The 19,033-nt window shown below is 44.5% G+C and overlaps 1 protein-coding gene across 1 annotated transcript in view; it reads right to left on the bottom strand.

Annotated features, from left to right (window-relative positions):
• Positions 1-473: 473 nt before the first annotated feature.
• The window catches only part of PA2G4 (proliferation-associated 2G4), a 47,270-nt gene continuing 28,710 nt past the window's right edge, over positions 474-19,033 (bottom strand). Inside the window, exons 5-13 of the mRNA XM_085600290.1 lie at positions 15,906-15,998; positions 15,253-15,316; positions 14,711-14,789; positions 13,209-13,287; positions 12,422-12,555; positions 3,051-3,145; positions 2,498-2,625; positions 2,244-2,297; positions 474-1,760 (exon numbers count right to left, since the gene is read on the bottom strand). Of these exons, the coding sequence (XP_085456416.1) occupies positions 1,698-1,760; positions 2,244-2,297; positions 2,498-2,625; positions 3,051-3,145; positions 12,422-12,555; positions 13,209-13,287; positions 14,711-14,789; positions 15,253-15,316; positions 15,906-15,998 (789 nt within the window). The 3' untranslated portion in view covers positions 474-1,697. The remainder of the gene's footprint in view (positions 1,761-2,243; positions 2,298-2,497; positions 2,626-3,050; positions 3,146-12,421; positions 12,556-13,208; positions 13,288-14,710; positions 14,790-15,252; positions 15,317-15,905; positions 15,999-19,033) is intronic.

The following is a 19,033-nucleotide window of genomic DNA, read 5'->3' as shown; positions in this document are numbered from 1 at the left end:
ATGTCGATGTGATAGTAGAGAAATCTTCAACTTGGAACTTCTGAACAACAGCCAAGCTACACAAGTTATCGCAGATACCTAAAAGTAAATTGCTATTTGCAGAAGAGACCGGTGCAAGGAGCAACATCATCCTGCAACTCCAAAGAACTCTGCCGTTATTTTTTAAGACCACAATATGTGCAGTCATCTTTAAAAAAAAAAAAAAAAGAGACAAAAAAACGTTTCTCATTGGAAAAAAAGCTGCACCAACGCGTAATCCTTGCTCGGTTTAACAATTAGTCTGGTCAATTTGCTACCTACAGTTGGAGGAAGACTGCTCAGTTGAAATTCCAAGTCATCAGCGACCACCGGTTAGACTCCCAAAAGCCATGGAACTTAAAACAAAACACCATCTAAAAAATAAAAAAAAAAGCAGGGGCCCAAAGACAAGATTGGCACGGACAGATTCGGTTGACGGACAAAAAAGCAACACATTTCAAATTCAATTTCCTTTAATAGACTTCACCTTTGGTACTTTTATAAATGCATTTCTGTTCATGACAATGTTGCAATAACATGGGCACTGCCCATGCCTCTGAAAAAAGGGACTCGCATTTCAGAGTGATATAGCCACAGCTTGATAGCTGTTAAGTGCTTGGATTCCAAGACAAACCCTGATGCGATGTGCTGGATCAGACCCAGCGAAGGGGATAAACTGCTCCAGTTATGTACAAAACAAACAAAAAAAAAAAACAAAAAAAAAAAAAATCAAAATCACAGCAGAGTGGCCTTAAAACTTTTTTCATCAAAGACAAAGGAGGAGGGAGCGTGTGTAGTGAGTGCCTTAGTCAGTACCAGATTCTTTACACCTGTATGTTTAATTACACCCACAAAAAGGAAAACCCACAGTGCAGAGACCTAATGCAGTGTCAAACTGCCAGCAGCTGCCAAAGGACAAAGATCAGACCATGTCAATTCTATATTAAACAGCTGGAGGTTCCAAGCGTTGCTTGAAGATGCAACCGGTGAACATTTCGGAAGACTTCAATATTTAACACACTATGCCCTATTGCAATACGCAATAGCCCACTCAAAAGGTTATAGTCATGAATCATTACAGCTTCCCATCCTCTCCAATACCAAAGTGATGTCAGAACTATAATTATGAGATTAAACTTTTAACCCACTGACTGACTACTCTCTGGGTCCTTTAAATCCCTGCCTTGTGCCTACAACAGCAAATTGCTCTGAATACAGCTGGGGCTGCAAAATAATGTTCTGAAGACAAGTGGGCTAGAGCAGAACATTTCCTAGTTTCCGGGGCAGCAAGATGGAGTTGCACATCGCACAGACAAGAATTTCAGAAGGGTTCTTAAAGACAGTTGTTGAGTAAGCGCCTGAGAATGCTCAATGTGGCATTGAAAGATATATGGGCAGGAAAAGCCTACTTCACTTCTGAGAACAAGACAAGGGCTTAGGAAGAGAGCAGTTTTAGACTGCTTTTTTTTTTTATTAATTCGTGTTTTTAAATAGCCTGAAGTAGAGCCACCTCCCTCAGTGTCCACAGATGCCGACTGTACGCAGTGGGAAGTCCGAAGCTCATACGACAAAACAGGCCCCCTTTGTTGTTTCTTCGTGAAAGGGGAGAAAGAGGGACAGGGTGGATGCAAAAACTACAAAACCACTGGCAAATTGGAGTGAGGAAATTGGGAAGGGCCTCAGTCAGTGGTTTCAATCTCTTCGGCATCTCCACTGGTGGCATTTTCTGCATTCTTGGAGGCCTGCAAAAGCAAACATGCAATATCAGATAATGCAAGGCAACCAAGTACTTTATGCTGCATTTGGCTCTAGTTCGTGGTAAAGACTTTGCAGAATCTAAGCTGAGGCAGTGCAGACCTCTGGAAAAACAGAAGCAGACCAACTGCTCAAATGCAGCTTTTTACAATTAAAAAGGCATATTTCAGCATATCTTCGATTACAATGTTTTGAGCTTTCGACAAACTTGTTAATCAAATATTGCTTGGTAGAGATGGACATGGTCAGAAGGCAGCATTCAATGCAATGATTAACTAAACAGTTACTGAGTGACCATTTCAGAGCTTCATACATCTTATTTCTACAGCAATAATGCGCCTTTAGTGCACGTGCCACTTAAAGCCAACCCTATCCCTTTGACTACAGCTTATTTTAAGCAACAGTATTTGAAATTCAGATCAAAAAAGTACATTTTACCTTTCACAAATAGCCAAGGAAAAAAAACATACCTTCTTTTTTTTCTTTTTCTGGGTTTTCCGGCTTGCGGAACTCAGCAATAGTGCCTGACAGAAAGAGCAAAATTGATTAGACGTTCTGGAAGACCACAGAAGCACATAACAGCTAAGGGAGTTTATCTGGTTACCTGCGCCAAGCATATCTGCAGACAGAGGCAAGCCTGCAATTCCAGTCATTCAAACTAACATCAACAGCAGCCATAAGCAAAGTAAAGAATGTATAATATTAAAGGGCCGAATCCACAGACCTTCAGCTCGATATCCTGCACATCCAGTTCAGACTTGTATAATTCAGGCTCCTGTGGGCCGCAGGTGATCCTCATAGGGCCATTCACCATCAGCAGCACCGTGAACTTGAACTGGGCCACAAACTCCCCTGCAAAATGAGAAGTGTGTGAGCAGAATCTAACACACTGGCCAATAAGTGCTAAAGCAATTACCCTGCACTTGCTTTGTATAAGATGGCTGCACAGTGCCCGGCCCCAAACACATTCCCAGTGTGCATGGGTAGCGATTCCATGGGCCTTTCAGATCTGTGCGCATTAACAGCATCCCCCCCACGTGATGGTACTCCAATGCATTGGCTTCTTCTGCCATTAAATAAGGACACGAGAAGCCCCCCTGCCATTAATACACTGAGATCAAGTGCATAGCCTCACCTTGTTCAGTATACACGAGATCGGCTGCATGCACCCACTACTCTGCGAGTTAAAAGTTTGTCTCCAAAATCAGGTTAAATAATGAAAGTATTAAATTCCTCAAAGATAACGTGAGGGTTAGTGCAGTCTTAAAGTGGCTTACCTTCCTTCTCATAAAGGACATTAAAGGGCTGCAACAGGTCGTGTTTGGCACATTCAACCACACCCATTCGGGCTTTCTTCTCATCCTCAAACGCCCTGCAAGAGATAGGGTAACCACGAGTAAGCATGCAGCAGCCCATGTATAAAGTATGAAGACCTAAGAGGGGCAAGCACTCACGGCCCTATATAATCAAACTGACAAACTAGTTCACAGTTTGATTCGATTTGCTGTAACAAACTAGGCTAGGAGAGCTGAAATGGTCCTGCATTAGTGAGGTATGCCTGAACACAACCAGAACTTGTGGATACAACTTTCTTCTTCAGGTGTGGGGTGGCATTATGCCGTGCCAGCGTATACCTGGCTTTACATTTCGACATGCTTGACCATGCCGGTCTAGAGTGTGGCTCGCTCAGAGAATAGAGCCACCAGAGCTGACCAAGACGCGCAGTAAAGACAGCGATTCCGGAGACAGTCGGCGGGTGCAGGTAAGGCTTGTGCCAGGGTTACCCATGTTTGGTGCAGAAGTTTAGGCCAGTGCGGCTTGTGCCATCGGAGGCCCGCCCCTGCAGCCGACTGCCTAAAAGCCTGGGCCTCCGACTATTGACTATTTGACGCTCTGCAAAGGAAACTTAATTTTGTCACAATCCAAATAGCAATTTGGTATTCAAAGCCAGGTCAAAGGTTTGAGACGGTCATTTTTTTATGCCTATGATCCCCGCCCCCAGGCTGAAGTGAGTTTTTTTTATTTTTTATTTCCTGCCTCGGAAGTAGCAGAGTTGGGTGCCTGGGAAGGCACTTAAGCTCTGGGTAGCGAATAAGTGTGGTGCTTAGAGAAAGCGTCTCCCAAAACAACTGCCACTGCAAACTTCATTCTTTGAGCTATACTGCCAACAAACACCGGCAACTAATCAAAAACACCTACTATTAAACTCAGCATGCACTCAGGGAGGACAAGGGGGCTCCAGCAATTGCCCCGCGCAGACAGAAGATCGTGTGAATTTTAAATAAAGATCCAAATGAGCCAATAGTGGCCAGAACAGCTACTGTAGAACAAGCGGTGGTGGTGGTGTTCTTTTTATTCCACCAGTGGCTACGATCTTCAGCCAAAAAGCACGGGGGGGGGGGGGGCGGGGGGGGGGGGGGGGGAATGCAGACGAAACCTGGCTTCTTAAAGAACCCTGTGGATACTCTGCTTTCATGCAACAAAGATGCAAAGCCCATTACAACCATATCTTCCTGGTGCTCCCAATGTATCTAAACTTCTATGGGAACTCCAGGAGTTGATACTCATGTAAAATATAAACAAAAAAGCCTGCCTTTCAGTAGGAGGACTAGGCTACAAGGAGCATCAAAGTGCTGGAGATAAGGAGATCTCAGGTGTCAAGCAACCCGAGTTGGATAAGGTTTTGGTGGGTGGGGTTCACAGCCATAATGGTACAGAACTAGCCAAATGCAGTATGGAGCCTAACAAAGCACCAACACAAAACCAAGGACACTCGGACAGCAGTCTAGGTGCATCATTACAATAATACTAGCTACAAGGCTCACTTGGCAGGATTGGTTGGTAACAATCCCATTACGGGTCCTGTACAGCTAACAGTAAAGGGTGTATTATTCACAGCCCTGCTAAATAGAAAACCTTCAGAAGCGGTGCAGTTGGATGAGGTCTCTCCGGTGGAGTCAGCGGTGTTACAGGAGAAAATTTCCCATGGCTGGCTTTCATTTATCAGTGACCCCAGATCTCTCCACAAGCAGACACCTCGTACAGTAAATCACCCCAACAGGTAGGAAGAGATAGTAAAACATGGGACATCCTGCTTCGTACATTTCAAGCAGTAGTTGATGCTCTAACATCAGTCTAGTAAGTTAGACCTACACATCAACTTTCTTATAGCAATTGATTCAAAGATTGGCGTATTAAACTCACTGGTACAGAGGATACAAGTTACTGCTCAAATGGTTTCCTCCTGTGCATGCAGTTCAGTCCTAGATAAACTGGCATGTCTTACAGCTATTTTATAATCCGTGTCAGACATTAAACTGAAGTTAAAAACAGGTTCAGGACAGTGGATATAACAACGTCAATCAACTTTGCCAAAAGGTACCTCTAAAGACCAACAGCAGGAAATTTTCTACAGAACCATGAGGAACAAAAGGTTGTCTGGCCTACAAACCCTGGGAAACCAATGAAGCCATCTGCAATAGCAAAGCAATTTCTAACAAATCACCCGCTAAAGATTCTACAGGGGATATCGTTTAGGTGGAGCGTTTTGGATCTGAAACTGAGTAATCCAGCCATAAGGCCATCTACTAGCAAGCACCTCAGTAATCCAGATTGCAGTAACAGGACTGCTTCAATTACTCTTAAACAAAAATTCGGGGCCTAGCAAACTTGTAAAACATTGCCCAAATGTCTGTTCCACCTGTAGAGCCTGTTCAGACTACAAAAGGACAGCGCAAGAGGCTTAGGAAAGCCCATAATAAAAAGTCTAACTCTGGCACGGGGGAATTATATTCTGGACTGAATGGTCAAGTTTACAGTATAGACAAAAGAGCCAGCTGACATTATGGGAGTCAAAGAGGTCCAAACAGAGGAGACCGCTACAGAAAGATATGATTAACGTGTTACCAAAGTCAAGATGGACTCCGCAAACAAAAGCGTAACCAAGTTATGTTGACTTTCACTCCGCATTCAATGCAGTGCAGACAAATATCCAACGGGCAAAGCTGATGAGCTGGGGAATTTCTCCTCTCCTTAGAGAGATACAACTATTGTAAAAAGACGCTTGGGAAAGAGTTAGGATGGCAAATGGTTCAACATTTTCAAGAAAAATCCCTACAAGGAATGGTCTAAAAACAACCCTGTGTACTACACCCCCCCCCCCCCCCCCTTTATTCAATGTATATCTTGGCGTCATCACCCCTGCTCAGAGCAATATTAATACACATTCACCGACTGCTGCAAAGTCATCCTGTGCCCCCCCCCCCCCCCCCCCCCCCAACGTTTTGCTGACTGGTGGTAACGGACTGACTGACTGACATGCGTGGGCTCTGCCTAACCAGGCACAGTGCTATGCTGAAAACTTAGAATACAGTGAACATACACTTACGGTTGGGGTACCCCTGTGATTGGCATGACATACCCCATAGGGCCCTAGTACCCAATAGGGCAGGGGGATTGAAACTACCTACCAGTCCCTAGTATATAATAGTGCATGGCAGTTTAGAGGCCAGCATCCCTTTCTGCACTTGCATGTGTGCACTGCTGAAGCCGGAGGTCAGTTTAAATGTGGCTCTGGGCTACAGGACTGCTTTTAAAAAGTAAATTGTGCCTAAACTCGTGTTTGGGGCACTTGAAAATGGTTAACCTACAATGTTTGGGCATATTAGGTACCCCCAGGGTCTCCCCTAGGTGTACCAAGGGCGGGTGTCAGGTAGCTATAAGGTGGACCCTTACAAAGTCAGTTTTATATGCCCTGGGTAAAGTAAATTGCACATTTCACTCCCCACATTGTGATTAAGCGCTGCCCAAAATAGACTTTGGTGGTAGGAGCACTGTGGAGGGAGGATGCGCAATATTTTTACACATTCAGAACCCCCTAAAGTCTCCCCTAGGTGTTCCTGGGGTAGGGGTCCTGTGGATATATGTAGTGTACTTATTAAATATGTTTTTATAAGCCCTGGTGCTGGAACAATGGCCCAAGTCACACTTCCCATTGCAAATCCCATGCCATATGTTAACATTGGAAAAGGTTATTAGTTAACTGGAGCAAGTAAAGCCATAAAACTGGGATTAAAGGACTCCGTAGAATGGTAATGATCAATCAAACAATATGGTATTGTTGAGTTTATTGTAAAATGTACAGACAAGTTAAAATTCAACCCTGTACTGCTCTGCCCGGATCGGTCAGAGATAAGTGGGTGAGCCAGGCTGCTTTGAAGGGGTGATAGATGACCCCTGGGGTTAGGAAGCCTCTAGGGGAAGATAGTTTGCTGGGCATAGGAATGCCAGAGCAGGGGGAGGAGTCGTAAACCATGGACTTCAAGAGCAGTGGAGGAACCCAGTGCCATTTACAACCATACCCTGTTCAACTCCAGCCAGGAGTGAGCAGATGCAAGGTGGAGAGAGATTGAGATTAGCCATCCTAGGGGTGTGTTTAGCCAGCTCTTCTCTCCCTGCTGAAAATTCGGACATTGAATTTTGGAAGAATAGTGGTTTCTGGGTTAGCATTTTGCCACACTCTGCAGGAAGTGGTCAGACCTTTGGGTGGAACCCTGAAGCTCATTTGACAGGCTTGACCCCAGATAACACTGAATAAGTATCTGAATAGGTATCTGAGAGTGGTGGTGCCTCAGACCTGCTTTAGAAACCGAAGAGAAACAGAAGGGCCCATGCTGAAGAATTGGATGTGTATTCACCAGGCCTACACTCTGGAGATTACGCCTTTAGGCACCATTTGAAACTACAGCCCTGTGGCTCAAACCTGCCTCAAAAGGACCCAAAGAGCGGACTCCCTGCAAGCTACAGGTTAACAGAGCTCACCTGGATCATCACCACAAAGAATCCCCAGCCTGGAGTACTACCAGTGGATTTGTAAGGGTTTGTCCAAGTGGATTTGTAAGGGGTTTGTCCAAGTGGATTGCGGTAATTAAAGTCTCACACTTCCAAGGACCCTCTTGGAGATTATAGAACCTTGGACTGTGTTTTGGGATACTTTGGGACCCGCAAGATCTTCAGGAAGGCGTTCTAATACGACCCAGCCTGCTAGAGGGGGCTGCACAAGACTGGTGAGAGCCTCCAGAACAATTGATAAAGGTGACTGTGTCCCTGTCAGACAACAAAATGACCAAAAGGGGCACTGTTGGTTTCTAAGCACTAGAAAGTGACTAATCTTTAAAAAAAAATGAATCTCTGGTTCCCTACAGTGGATTTGTCGTTTAAAAGATACAAATATTTCCTATTTTTATAAATTGGTGTCGGATATTTTATGTTGTGTTTATTATTTACTGAATTGGTGTTTTTAAATGCTTTACATTTGAAGTTAAGCCTGCCTGCTCGTGGCCACATTTCCAAGGGTTAAGCATAGGAATAATTTAAGACCTATTCTGAGCCCTATACTGTGTAAGTGGCTTTATTGCCAGTGGTAGACCTACATTTGCCCCTATCAATAATCCACTTTCCAACACTGACAGTGGCTGGTTTTAATGTCTCCCACCTGTTGTACGCTGAGGATAGTGTCCAGATTAGCTAATCATAGGTAGGGCTTCAGCACTTAATAAAACTGCACAGTATGCGGAGGATCATGGGTTAAGTCTATCTTAATAAAACCAAAACCATGCTAGTTTCAAAGGGAAGAGCTTCCCTGCCAACATTTTATATAGACGGGACAACTCTGGAATCTGTATCAGATTACAGATATTTGGGGGTGATTTTTGATTCCAAAGGCTCATTTAAGAATTAGTGTACTGCCATTTTAAGAAGGAATAATTAATTAGTTGTTGGGGTTGCCTCACTGGGGAATTCCTTAAAAAGCTCGTCTCTTCAGCCACTGTTGCAAGTAATGGCAGATAAACATGCACCTTTTTAGACGTATGGTGTGGCAATATTAAGAGCAAAAGTGGATAAAAATTATAGACGTCATAGTAAGAACTTGTCTGTTCAATTTACCTCGGCAGGCTTCACCAGCCCAAATCAGTTTAGAGTTTGGCTTCAGGAGACCGAACATAAGTAGCCTTGGAGCATATTTGAAATTGTTACAAGTTAAAACAATTATACAAGATCTACGCTTAGCAAAATTGTGTGGGAAGCAATAATTGATCCTAGAAATTCTGCAGCACATGAACATTTTAAGTTGGCTGTAACACTTTTAAGGCAGAGGAACTGCCACAAAGGTTTTATCTTTGATGGAGCGATGTGTTAGCTAATATAGCTCATGCATGGATGGTCAAGGCTTTATTTGGCCCCTTAAAATTTCTGAAATATTTAGGAGGCTTAAATGGATTGAATCCAAAACTAAAAATTTTCTGGCTTGGAAACTTCAAATGTAGTTGTAATTCACAAGCTTGGAAGAGGACGACTAAAGAGACTTCATGCTGGCAAGCAGTTATAGCTTTTTTTAAAAAAAATCGTTCGGCCTAAAAGGGCCGATGCAACTTTGAATATTTAATGTAAAAAAAAAAAAAAACTGTCAAGTGTGAAAGTGATTTGATGTAGCAGAGCACCTGTCAAAAAAGTGGCAGCTGGAGGGCACGCCAAGAGACAGTCAGTGGGGAAAGTGTTCGGGTCATTTTATAAAATAAAGCTGGAGTGGGCGTCAATACTGCACGGGGGGAGACGGCAACACAGAGGACAGGGCGGCACAGCAATTAGAGAGCAGCAAACAAGGGAGGCACCTTGGAGCATATGGGGGAATGGAAGAAGCACACAAGAGAAAGCAATACAGTGCGCAGATACGTTGGGTGCTTAAGGGAAGAAAGTAGCGCAACAAGGGAGAGCTAGAAAACCCATGCACAGCCAGTAGTGCTAAAAGAAAAAAGTAGTTCCCTAAATGTGAGCAGGGGAAAGATGCAAGCCATACAATTGAAAGGGTGCTAAAGTGGCTATGCTTCAGGTAAAGGGCGAATAGAAGGGAAAGGCAAGCCATCATAAAAGCAATCAATTGCCTGGGAAGTAGAGGTCTTGGTATTGAATAATAGGGGCGGCTGCACTGTGACTCCCTGAGAAGGTGAAATGCTCCGACAGCAGGGAGGGACAGGAGTGCAGTTTACCAGAGGTCCAAAGTAAGCGTGAGGGGGGGGGGGAGGGCGCATCGCATAGCACAGTCACCAGGATTGAAAAATCAGCTTCCAAAGCCAGCACAGCTGAGCACGCCACGTATCAAATTGTGCACATTACCGAATGTAGCAAGGTTGGATTCAAAGCCCGCTTCGCTGCCTCATGACATTGTGTGACCCTGGACAAATAGCTTAGCGCATTATGCTTGCATCTCTTAACTGTTGCCTATGTGGAACCCTAAGAGAATAAACACCAGTATTGGCTTAGAATACAACAGGGGAAAGAACACTGCCCGTGAGGTGATAAGTAGATGGCTTGCACGAAAATAGCTAGGATGTTATAACTGTGTTTACTGTATATAGAATATGTACACACGTAAAGATAAAAGTTGATGCATTTATAGTCATACATAGAAAGTGGACATAAAAAAAATCTATTTTTTTTGTGGACATGTAGTTATTTTCAAGGCGCAGTCTTTGCTATGGTGTAATGATCTGCAATTCAGCTAGTAGAGTTGGCCTGAGTGCAATGTACCAGTGCTAGGGGGACAGCACGGCCCTAGGAGACAGAGCGGTTGCATAGCTGAAGTAGAAAGATTCACATCAAGCAATCAGCAACACGAACACGGGCGCCTTGCGAGGCAGCGTGGTGCTGAAATCATCAACAAACAAGTGAACGAGAAAGCACGTAACCTGACCCACGAGGAATGCAGCAGCCAGCCTGTGCGCCGCTGCTTGCTCCTGAGACCCAAAAGCCATGGGAGTGAACCTTTAGAGGAAGGGCGGAACATACACCCGACTTTGGCCATTTGCATGCTTTCATTATTGAAAACAGCACGCAAAGGCCAATGGAATCTGTGGGAGGAGTCCGACCCACACGGAGAAGTCTCTGGGAAGTTTTGAGTGCTTACAAGAAGCCTCCCTATAGAGCAGCGCCTGGCTCAACCTAAAAACCAAAATGTCACCAACGTGGAATGGACTTATCAGGAGGGAACAATCAAGTGTGTGCAGATGAAGACCAGTAATTGGAAGGAACAAGATTTTCCTGTATTTAGAGAAAACCAATCGGAGACTGCAGCCCAAAGTAGGATGCCATTAAGGAACAAAACCAGGTCCTCTGCAAAGGTTAAACACAAGTGTGAGGGGAAGCTAGCCCAACATAGGACACAGGAGGCATTTAATACAAAACACTGGTGGGACAACCATGGTGGCAAGATAATTCTAGCCAGGTCAGGGGGCTACAGGTGGTTTGTGTTCCTGGAGGAATTTTTTTGGAGCCTCCATACAGAGTGGGTGACATGAGTAAATGTACCCTGCTTTGTTAATGGCTGCAAGTTGTTTGAAACTAAATGGGGAGAAAACGGAGGTGACAGTAGTGGGGAACAACCTCTCCAGGTGGATGCAACTGAACTAGCCAGATTTTCTTGACGTCAACCCATCCCTAAATCGCAGGTCAAAAGTCAGTATTTGTGGCTTGACAACAAGCTTTCAATGGCAACTCAAGACAGAATACGGTCGGCAACATGCTTTGGAATGCTAAGAACTTTGATAAAGCTGCTGTGATGGTCACCTGAACCATCAAGGAGGATAGTATTAAAAGGCCTAGTCATTTTGTGACGAGATTATGGAAACTCCTTGTTCCTGGGTAGACCAAAATCCTTCAGAAAAAAACCTCCAATTCATTCAGAATGCCGCAGCCCACATATTGTTGAAAATCCCTAAATGACACTAACTGCAGCCCTGGCCAGCCCGCAGTGCTTAAAAGGATTAATTTCAAGCCACTGTGCATGGCTCATCGAGCTACGCAATAAAAGGGCCCCAGACTAATACATGACTACTTCCTCTTTACAACCGCACCAGAACGCTGTGGTCCACCGGCCACCAACTGTTTGTAGTACAGAGGACTATGAAAACCAGGAGTGCAGGACAGACCTACGCTTTCCGGGTTCCCAAACTCTGAAATTCTCTCCCATAGCATAGAAGGCAAACAAAGTCAGAACCAATATTCAGAAAGCTACTAAAAAACAGCTCTTTTCTAACCTTTGCATTCAGCATTAACAAAGTAACCTGTTAGCTATCTTGGCGCTGGGAGGACCTCCTGGTTAACAATGTGCTTTAGAAATTCCCATGAAAAGAATGGAGGGGAACCATCCTGGAGGTTGTCCACACGGGGGCTGCAGAGGAAGTCGCCCACAGTGAGTTAGTTGGGTCCTGCCCTTACTAAGAACCAAATGTTTGTTGAGCTGGCCCCAGAGGGTCTCCAACATGTCTTGGTACTGTTGTGATGTCAAACACAATTCAGGAAAAGGGTCAGGATCTGCAGCAAGTCTCAAAGAAACTCAGGCTTTTCCAGTTCGACAAAACCTTGTGGCTCTCTAATCACCTCTACTTCATTAATAGCACAGATTTGCTGCAATTTAGAAAGAATCGGAAACTGCAGTTTCCACAATACAATTTACATAAATGACACTTAATGCAGAAGATAGTGCAGGTCAGAAAAATGCTACACCTAATCATATGGCTAGACCCCTTAAAGATAACACTTAAATAAGAAGCATAATCAGAACAGATATCCAGTCCTTCCCCCATTACACTACCTGAGAGTAAACGGCATTGCATCAAATCGTCGTTCAACCTCACTGAAGAAGGCACGGGAGGTTTTCATCTTCAAACCGTATTGCTTGGAAGGATCCCTTTTGTATATGGTGGTCCTCTGCCCAGCATCCTTTGGCTGAAAAAATAAAACAGCTCCTGTTTAAAAAAAGGTTGCTTTTTTACTATGTTATTTTGGAGTTTTTAAATCGAAGTCACTTACTAGCCATTTCACAGTGAGTAAGGGGCGATGTGAAGTTGTAGTTAAGTAGATGAATAAAACAATCTCATTTATAACTGGGAAAACTACATATTTGAGCAGGGCCCGACAGGCAGCAAGAAGGCACCGTTACAACACTTGCATGCACAGACAAAAGGTCAGGTGACCTGGACAGAACGAGTCCTGTTCATAAAGTGCACCAGTGACAAAATCCAGCAAAAACAGGTGCTATGGATGATCAAGATATGTTCATTCAACAAACCTATCTCAAAAGACGTCAAATAAATAAGAATGTTTGTGAAAAGCATAGCTCATGATGTGCAGAAAGAAGAGTGCTGCAGTGTAATTGCACAAAAGTATGCCTGAGGAGGCGTCTCTAGCACTCAGGATATAAAGTACAACAAAGGAATGGAGTGTCTACTGGGACAAAAGGTCTGAGGCACAATGTGTCAGGGGAGGGGGAATACCTAAAAAAAAAAATGGTTCTAAAGATTTTTTTAACGAGGCACACAGTGCTGCAATCGGTCGTGTGTGTAGCTTCAAAGAGGCTTAAGTGTGCAGCCCCTCCTTACCTTTCCCTCTCCAGTGCTAACGAGGACATCTACGGCATAAACTTCATGCACCTCAAACTCAGCCTTTTCATGGTCCTTCCTATAATAGAAAGACAGTATAGAGATAGGTCAAAGACAACCAGACACAGGGTGAAAAATTCTAGCATGACATACACAGGCATCTTGATAGTTCAACTGGAAACCGGATTCACTTCCAGAAACTTTATGAAACATTAAGGAAACCAAGCTAAACAAAGGCCACTGTGCTAAAATATTGAAACTGAGCCCTATTTGCACTACATAGAAAGGTCTAGAGTCAAGCTAGACAACGATATTTAGATTAGCCATCAACAAGAGGAAATTACATTCAACGCTTCGGCACTTGGCATTGGCCGCCACATCTACCAATTTGCGATTACTGGAGGGACTAGCCCCACCTGAAACAAAATCAGGCCACAAACACAGGGTAAGCCTGATGTAGTACGGCTTTAAGGCTGCCCTCAATTTCTGATGTGGTCACCCTTAAGCACAACTGACTGGAGTCAAACTAGACCTCGAAAAATAAAAAAAAATGACCATAGATCTAGCACCTTGAATAAGCTACTCAACCTAACTGAAATCTACTTGACCTATAAGCTGGTCTCATTTTGTCATCCTAGGCAAATATTTTATTTTGAAGAGCCTTTATTTCTTCATTATCACATTAAAGAGCACCTTCCAATATGCAAATTCACCAAGACTGCTGTACAAAAAAACTATTTGGTTTGATTTAATACACTTAATGTTTGCTCCAAGCATAATAGAAATCTAGCTACACATGACCCCTGACTTGCCTCTTAGTTCACCAACAGCATTGCCATCAGGGGATGAATGTTCATCAGTTCATCTTTAAAAACTCTTAATAAGTATAGTACTAAAATGTGAGGTGGTAGATTACATTACCATTTACAGACAGCACATTTTGCATTGAAATAGCCAAAAGTGTTACCACTAACATGCAGTTGTACCAATCAATCTTTAGCGTATACACAATCTGTAGAAATTGGGTTTTCAGCAAACATTTATCTGTTCGGAATTGTTTCCATCCTATTAAAATATTTTCTCATCACAGAATTAGAAAACAAGGGCTTTCAGACCAGCAATTTATTTTGACATGTTTGTACAATTCACTTTTTAGCTATTTAAATGGGTGCTAGAATAAAGCATGACATCCTACAAGCCTTTCATTTCCCATTTTTTGTACAGCACGTTTGTCAGACAGTTCACTTTACAAAATCCTTCATCTTTGCAGTCAGATAAAGAAAAGTAATTTTAGATGTCGACTGCCGATTGACCCGCCTCTAAACACAGAAAGGGCGAGTAGGACCAAAATATAGCTTGCCCGGATATAATCTGACTCGCCATAACAGGTGGGCTGGCTTGTAGATTTGTCGAGGCCTGCAAACTCCTTATTAATACACACACTTGAGTAAAGAACAAGCACCATGAACATTACACATTTTTGAGGAGAATACCAAACATACTTTTGCTGGTCGGTTGGGTTTTGGATGATCGTTTTCTCGCCATCGATCACATGCTGCTTCAGCTGATGTGACAACATCCCTTGGAAGAAGAAACATAATTGCATTACCAGATTGTTCCACTGTACCACTGGAGAGCCAGATGGTTGCATATATTTTACTAGACCAGTCCATATTCACCCACAGATTTTCAATGGTGGCTTAAACCGTCAACAAAACAGTTTAAATTACTGGTCAAAAGGATTAAAATGAAGGGCAAGCAAGAGTACACCCAAAATAGAATATAAAGTGACTTTAGCCACTAATAAACACCCAGAGGGTTTAGTAACAGCGGATCATACCAATTTATGAAAAGGTTTCCAGTATGCTCCAAACTGCCAGACTAGAATGTTACCTGCATCACTGCCCCTAAACGCAGAAGGGCAGGCTTTCCAGTCATTCTTTGACCCCTCACTGTTTATCACAGAGCAGTCAATCCACATAACTATGAAAAAAGCCTAGCTTGTGGTCATTATGAGCCATATTTAAAGCGTTGTAGGACTTACCTTCAACAGCGGAACAGTTAAACGACTGAGCAATTTTATTCCAGGCCTCGGTTACCTGAGAGTTCTGTAAAACAATAATACAAATTAGTGGATCAGAGGCCACGAACAAATCAGTGTGTAAATGAAGCTGTTCTACAAACAGGAAACACTAGTTATTCTTTTTTTTTTACTGTTTTGGAGGACAGCAGAAGCAATACAAGGAAAGCAAAACTATTTGGACGAGGCAGCTCTGTTTACATGTATACAGCAAGGCCGCACTGTGACCTCAACATATCTTCAATTACTAGTTTGTCCCTCAAACCATAACTAAACAAGACATTTTTTGTTTAACAAACGGCAAAATAATAAGCTGAAAATGTATGTATTTTACTGCCAAGAGAGCTCTTTAAACAAACAACTGCCACTGTGCAGGATGTATGCATGTTAAAACGTGTCAACCAGCAGCAAGCACATACCAGACAGGTGGCCACTGCTGTGCTTGCTGCCAGTTTTAATGGACAGTATTACCCGACAACCCTTAAGAGACTGTTAGGCACTTCACAACTATTCTTACTGTTGAAGACGAAGCTTCACAGTACTGCAAGATGCAGGAGACTGCATCGTTATTTTTATCTTGATTCAAGTGACCAGTATCCCAGTTGCAGCCATGTTACCTGGTTCCCTGGTTTCACCAAACGCAATGCAGCCTCTGCACATAAGTGTGCTGCCTTCAGAACATCAGCTTTGCGTCCAATAACTGGAGTTTCCTGAAAAAAAAAATATATATATATGTATATATCTTTCAAATTACTGTCGTTGGTAAAATAAAGAAATTGGGCAAAAATGCACCCTGAAATGAAAAGCTGTGCATACACCCTGGACCACATCGTACAAGAATTATATAAGAGAAAATATACACAATAAAATTGAAAACTACGGTCACAGGGACTTTGATGGGTTCAGATTTTACACACAAAATCATAAAAATTCAGCAGTTATAGTTTTACTTATCTGAAGAAACTATACTTCATTGTGAGAAAATGGGGTTCTGTTGCGGTACCCGTACACCTTTTGCCTGGCTTTTGATCCAACTGACTGTAGAGTACTAGGTCCCTGCTGTCCAGGTTCCCAGTACCAATATTCAGGACCCCTATAAGTTCCTAGGTACCTGGGGCATTGGGACAGAAGAGGGTCCCCATGGGACCTCCTCACCTAGGCCATACAGAATGCCACTGCAGCATGCATGTCTTGGTGCAGACAAACAACAAAGTCGACATGGCACACTGCCTGTATGCCATGCCAACTAGCACCGCCTAAGGTACAAGTAAGTCACCCCTCTAGCAGGCCTTACAAGCCCTAAGGCAGGGTGCACTACATCTCAGGTGTGGGCATATCTGCATGCCTCTACAATTTGAGGTATATTCCTTAATATTGTAAGTGCCAGGGAAGCCAAGGATAGTACACTGGCTGGAAACTCGACAACTGAGTGTTGGGTGCCAAATTACTCCTCTCAAACCCACCAAACTACTCCTCATAATAAACACACAGTGATGCCAGTGTGGGATTTACTGAGGCATGTACTCAGAGGGTACCTCAGAGGTGCTCCCTGAAAATGTACCAACCCTGATGTGGATTTAGGCAGCCTGCCACCACTAGACATGTTTCTGGACCACTGGGTCGAGAGCTGCTGCTCTCTGGGACCAGAAACCAAGCACATCCTGGGCGGAGGTGTCACACCACCTCCCCTCGAACAGGCACAGTGCTCAAGCGGGAAGCTTCAAAGACCTGCCGCCCTGTGTAATGCGACCACCAACGTCTGCTGCTAGCAGTGGATGGTAGCCCCTGGTTTACAACACCACTTTGGGTAGGAAATCCGGCAAGAAAAACTAGGAAGAATATGAGGCATACCCACCTCTGCCAACTCCAACAATAAGGTGTAGGAGGAGAGGTGAGATACACCTTTCAGTCTCCGCATCTTGAAGATGAGAGGACTCCTCCAAACAGGTAGGACTATGCTCTCCCCCCCCCCCCCCCCCCCCGGAGGGTGGCCTATATGAGGGTGTAGACATCCCAGGTTAAAGTAAGGTTTCCATTGGCCCTGCTACTCTCCTAAAAACGCCCCTAAATTTGGTATTTAGGTGGCTCCCTCAGACCCTAAAGGTAGTTCAAGCCAACCTAAGAAGAGAAAGGATGAAGAAGACTGACGATGCCTACTGACTTGGCCCCCAACCCTACAGCAGACCTCGAAAATCCAGCAGGGAAACAAACAACATCTTTCAGCAGTCAGCGACCTCCACAAACCTTGGGAGGGCTGCCTGCCTCTGAAGAGGACCAAAAACTCCTGAGGACAGAGGCTCTATCCACAAAGAACACACTAAGGACTCTGGTGGCTTCCAGATCAGTTATTCTTGACCACTTTGCACCCGAAGCCTCAGGCCTGTGTCCAGGTGGCACACCGATCCAGAAAAGGTTACCCAGTGATGCAGAGTACAAGTCCAGGGTTGGCTGACCCCTTCTGGACTCCATGACGACGCACGTGGTGTGAATACAAAGGCTCCTCCTGATCGCGACCGGCAAGAAGAATGACATCAAAGGATACAACTGCACACGAAGTTCCAAGGCGTTAGGGAGCTCAATCGACTGTGTCCCTATGACCTACAGCACCTCAACTTACTGCTTTGGGTAGACTTTGCCAGACTTGTCCTCAAGTCTCCACCTGCAGCCTTTTTGTTACAGGTACCCTTGCATACGGCATCGCTAGTTTTAGGATAAATCTCAGCATTGTTTTTTAGGTCGAGGGACCGTCCGGTCTGCCGAAGGCAGAACCGAAAGTCCGGAGATCTTATGTTTCTTAGAGTGGCTATTTAGCCCGCCTATCTTTTTGCCTCTCCTCCATTGGCTGGCTTCCTAAACGGAGGCCAGCCATTGGAGGAGGGAGCCGTCCCTCCAAATAGGCTCCGTCTTTTTCAGATTCGGGGGCGTGTTCCGTGCTCTTCTTTCCACTTTTTAGCCACGCCCTTTTTAGGCGTGTTTCTCTCCTCCAGCCAATGGCAAGAGGAGAGAAAAAGAAACACTCCCCCGAATCCGAAAACGCCACTGCGTTTCTCCGAGGCATTTCTGCTTTGCCTCGGAGAAAGGCGGTGGTGTAAATGTCGTCCTCTCCCCCTGCTGTCAGCTCAATGCGTCACGTCGCAGCTTGCACGGGTATTAGCATATTATAGTTCTGGCCGTTGCGTGTTGGTAACTCCTAGCATGGGCCCAATAGCAGTCTAGCGTTCACAATATCGCACTCTCCCGCAGGATGCACTTCGCAACATGAGCGGTAAGCCCGGTTCTTGATTTGCCCTTCACAATTCCTTCCTGTAGTGTGAGCAGCAGCAGCAGCACACAGCACTTTCCAGTGCATGAGCTGGAACCCACGCTCACCCTGTGCTCCGTCTCCGCTCTGGATTTTGGTGAAGTTGCAGTGTGAGCGCGCAGCGTGTTTTCTAGCTGTTTCCTGCTCCCTACCATTTGAGCCCAGCGCAGGATGTTACGTTCAGCCTCCGTCTTGAGCTGCCTGACTCTGCACCGCACTCCTCATCCCCTGTTTAAACCAGCAAACGCGAGTAACCACGGGTTGTGGTAGCGCCTTACCCAGTGCAGGAGTAGTTAGGCCCCGTGGCACTAGTGACCATTCTAGAAGATGCCTCGAGTAACACGGGGTTGTGGTAGCGCCTTACCCAGTGCAGGAGTAGTTTAGGCGCTGTGGCATTGTAATGACACTGCCCAGTACCCTCAGACTGCCCCAGAACAGACGGTC

Source organism: Triturus cristatus, chromosome 4_2 (assembly GCF_964204655.1).
Source record: "Triturus cristatus chromosome 4_2, aTriCri1.1, whole genome shotgun sequence".
Classification (NCBI taxonomy): domain Eukaryota; kingdom Metazoa; phylum Chordata; class Amphibia; order Caudata; family Salamandridae; genus Triturus; species Triturus cristatus.
Note: the sequence above shows the minus strand (reverse complement) of the source record. Positions and strands in the feature narration are given on the sequence as shown.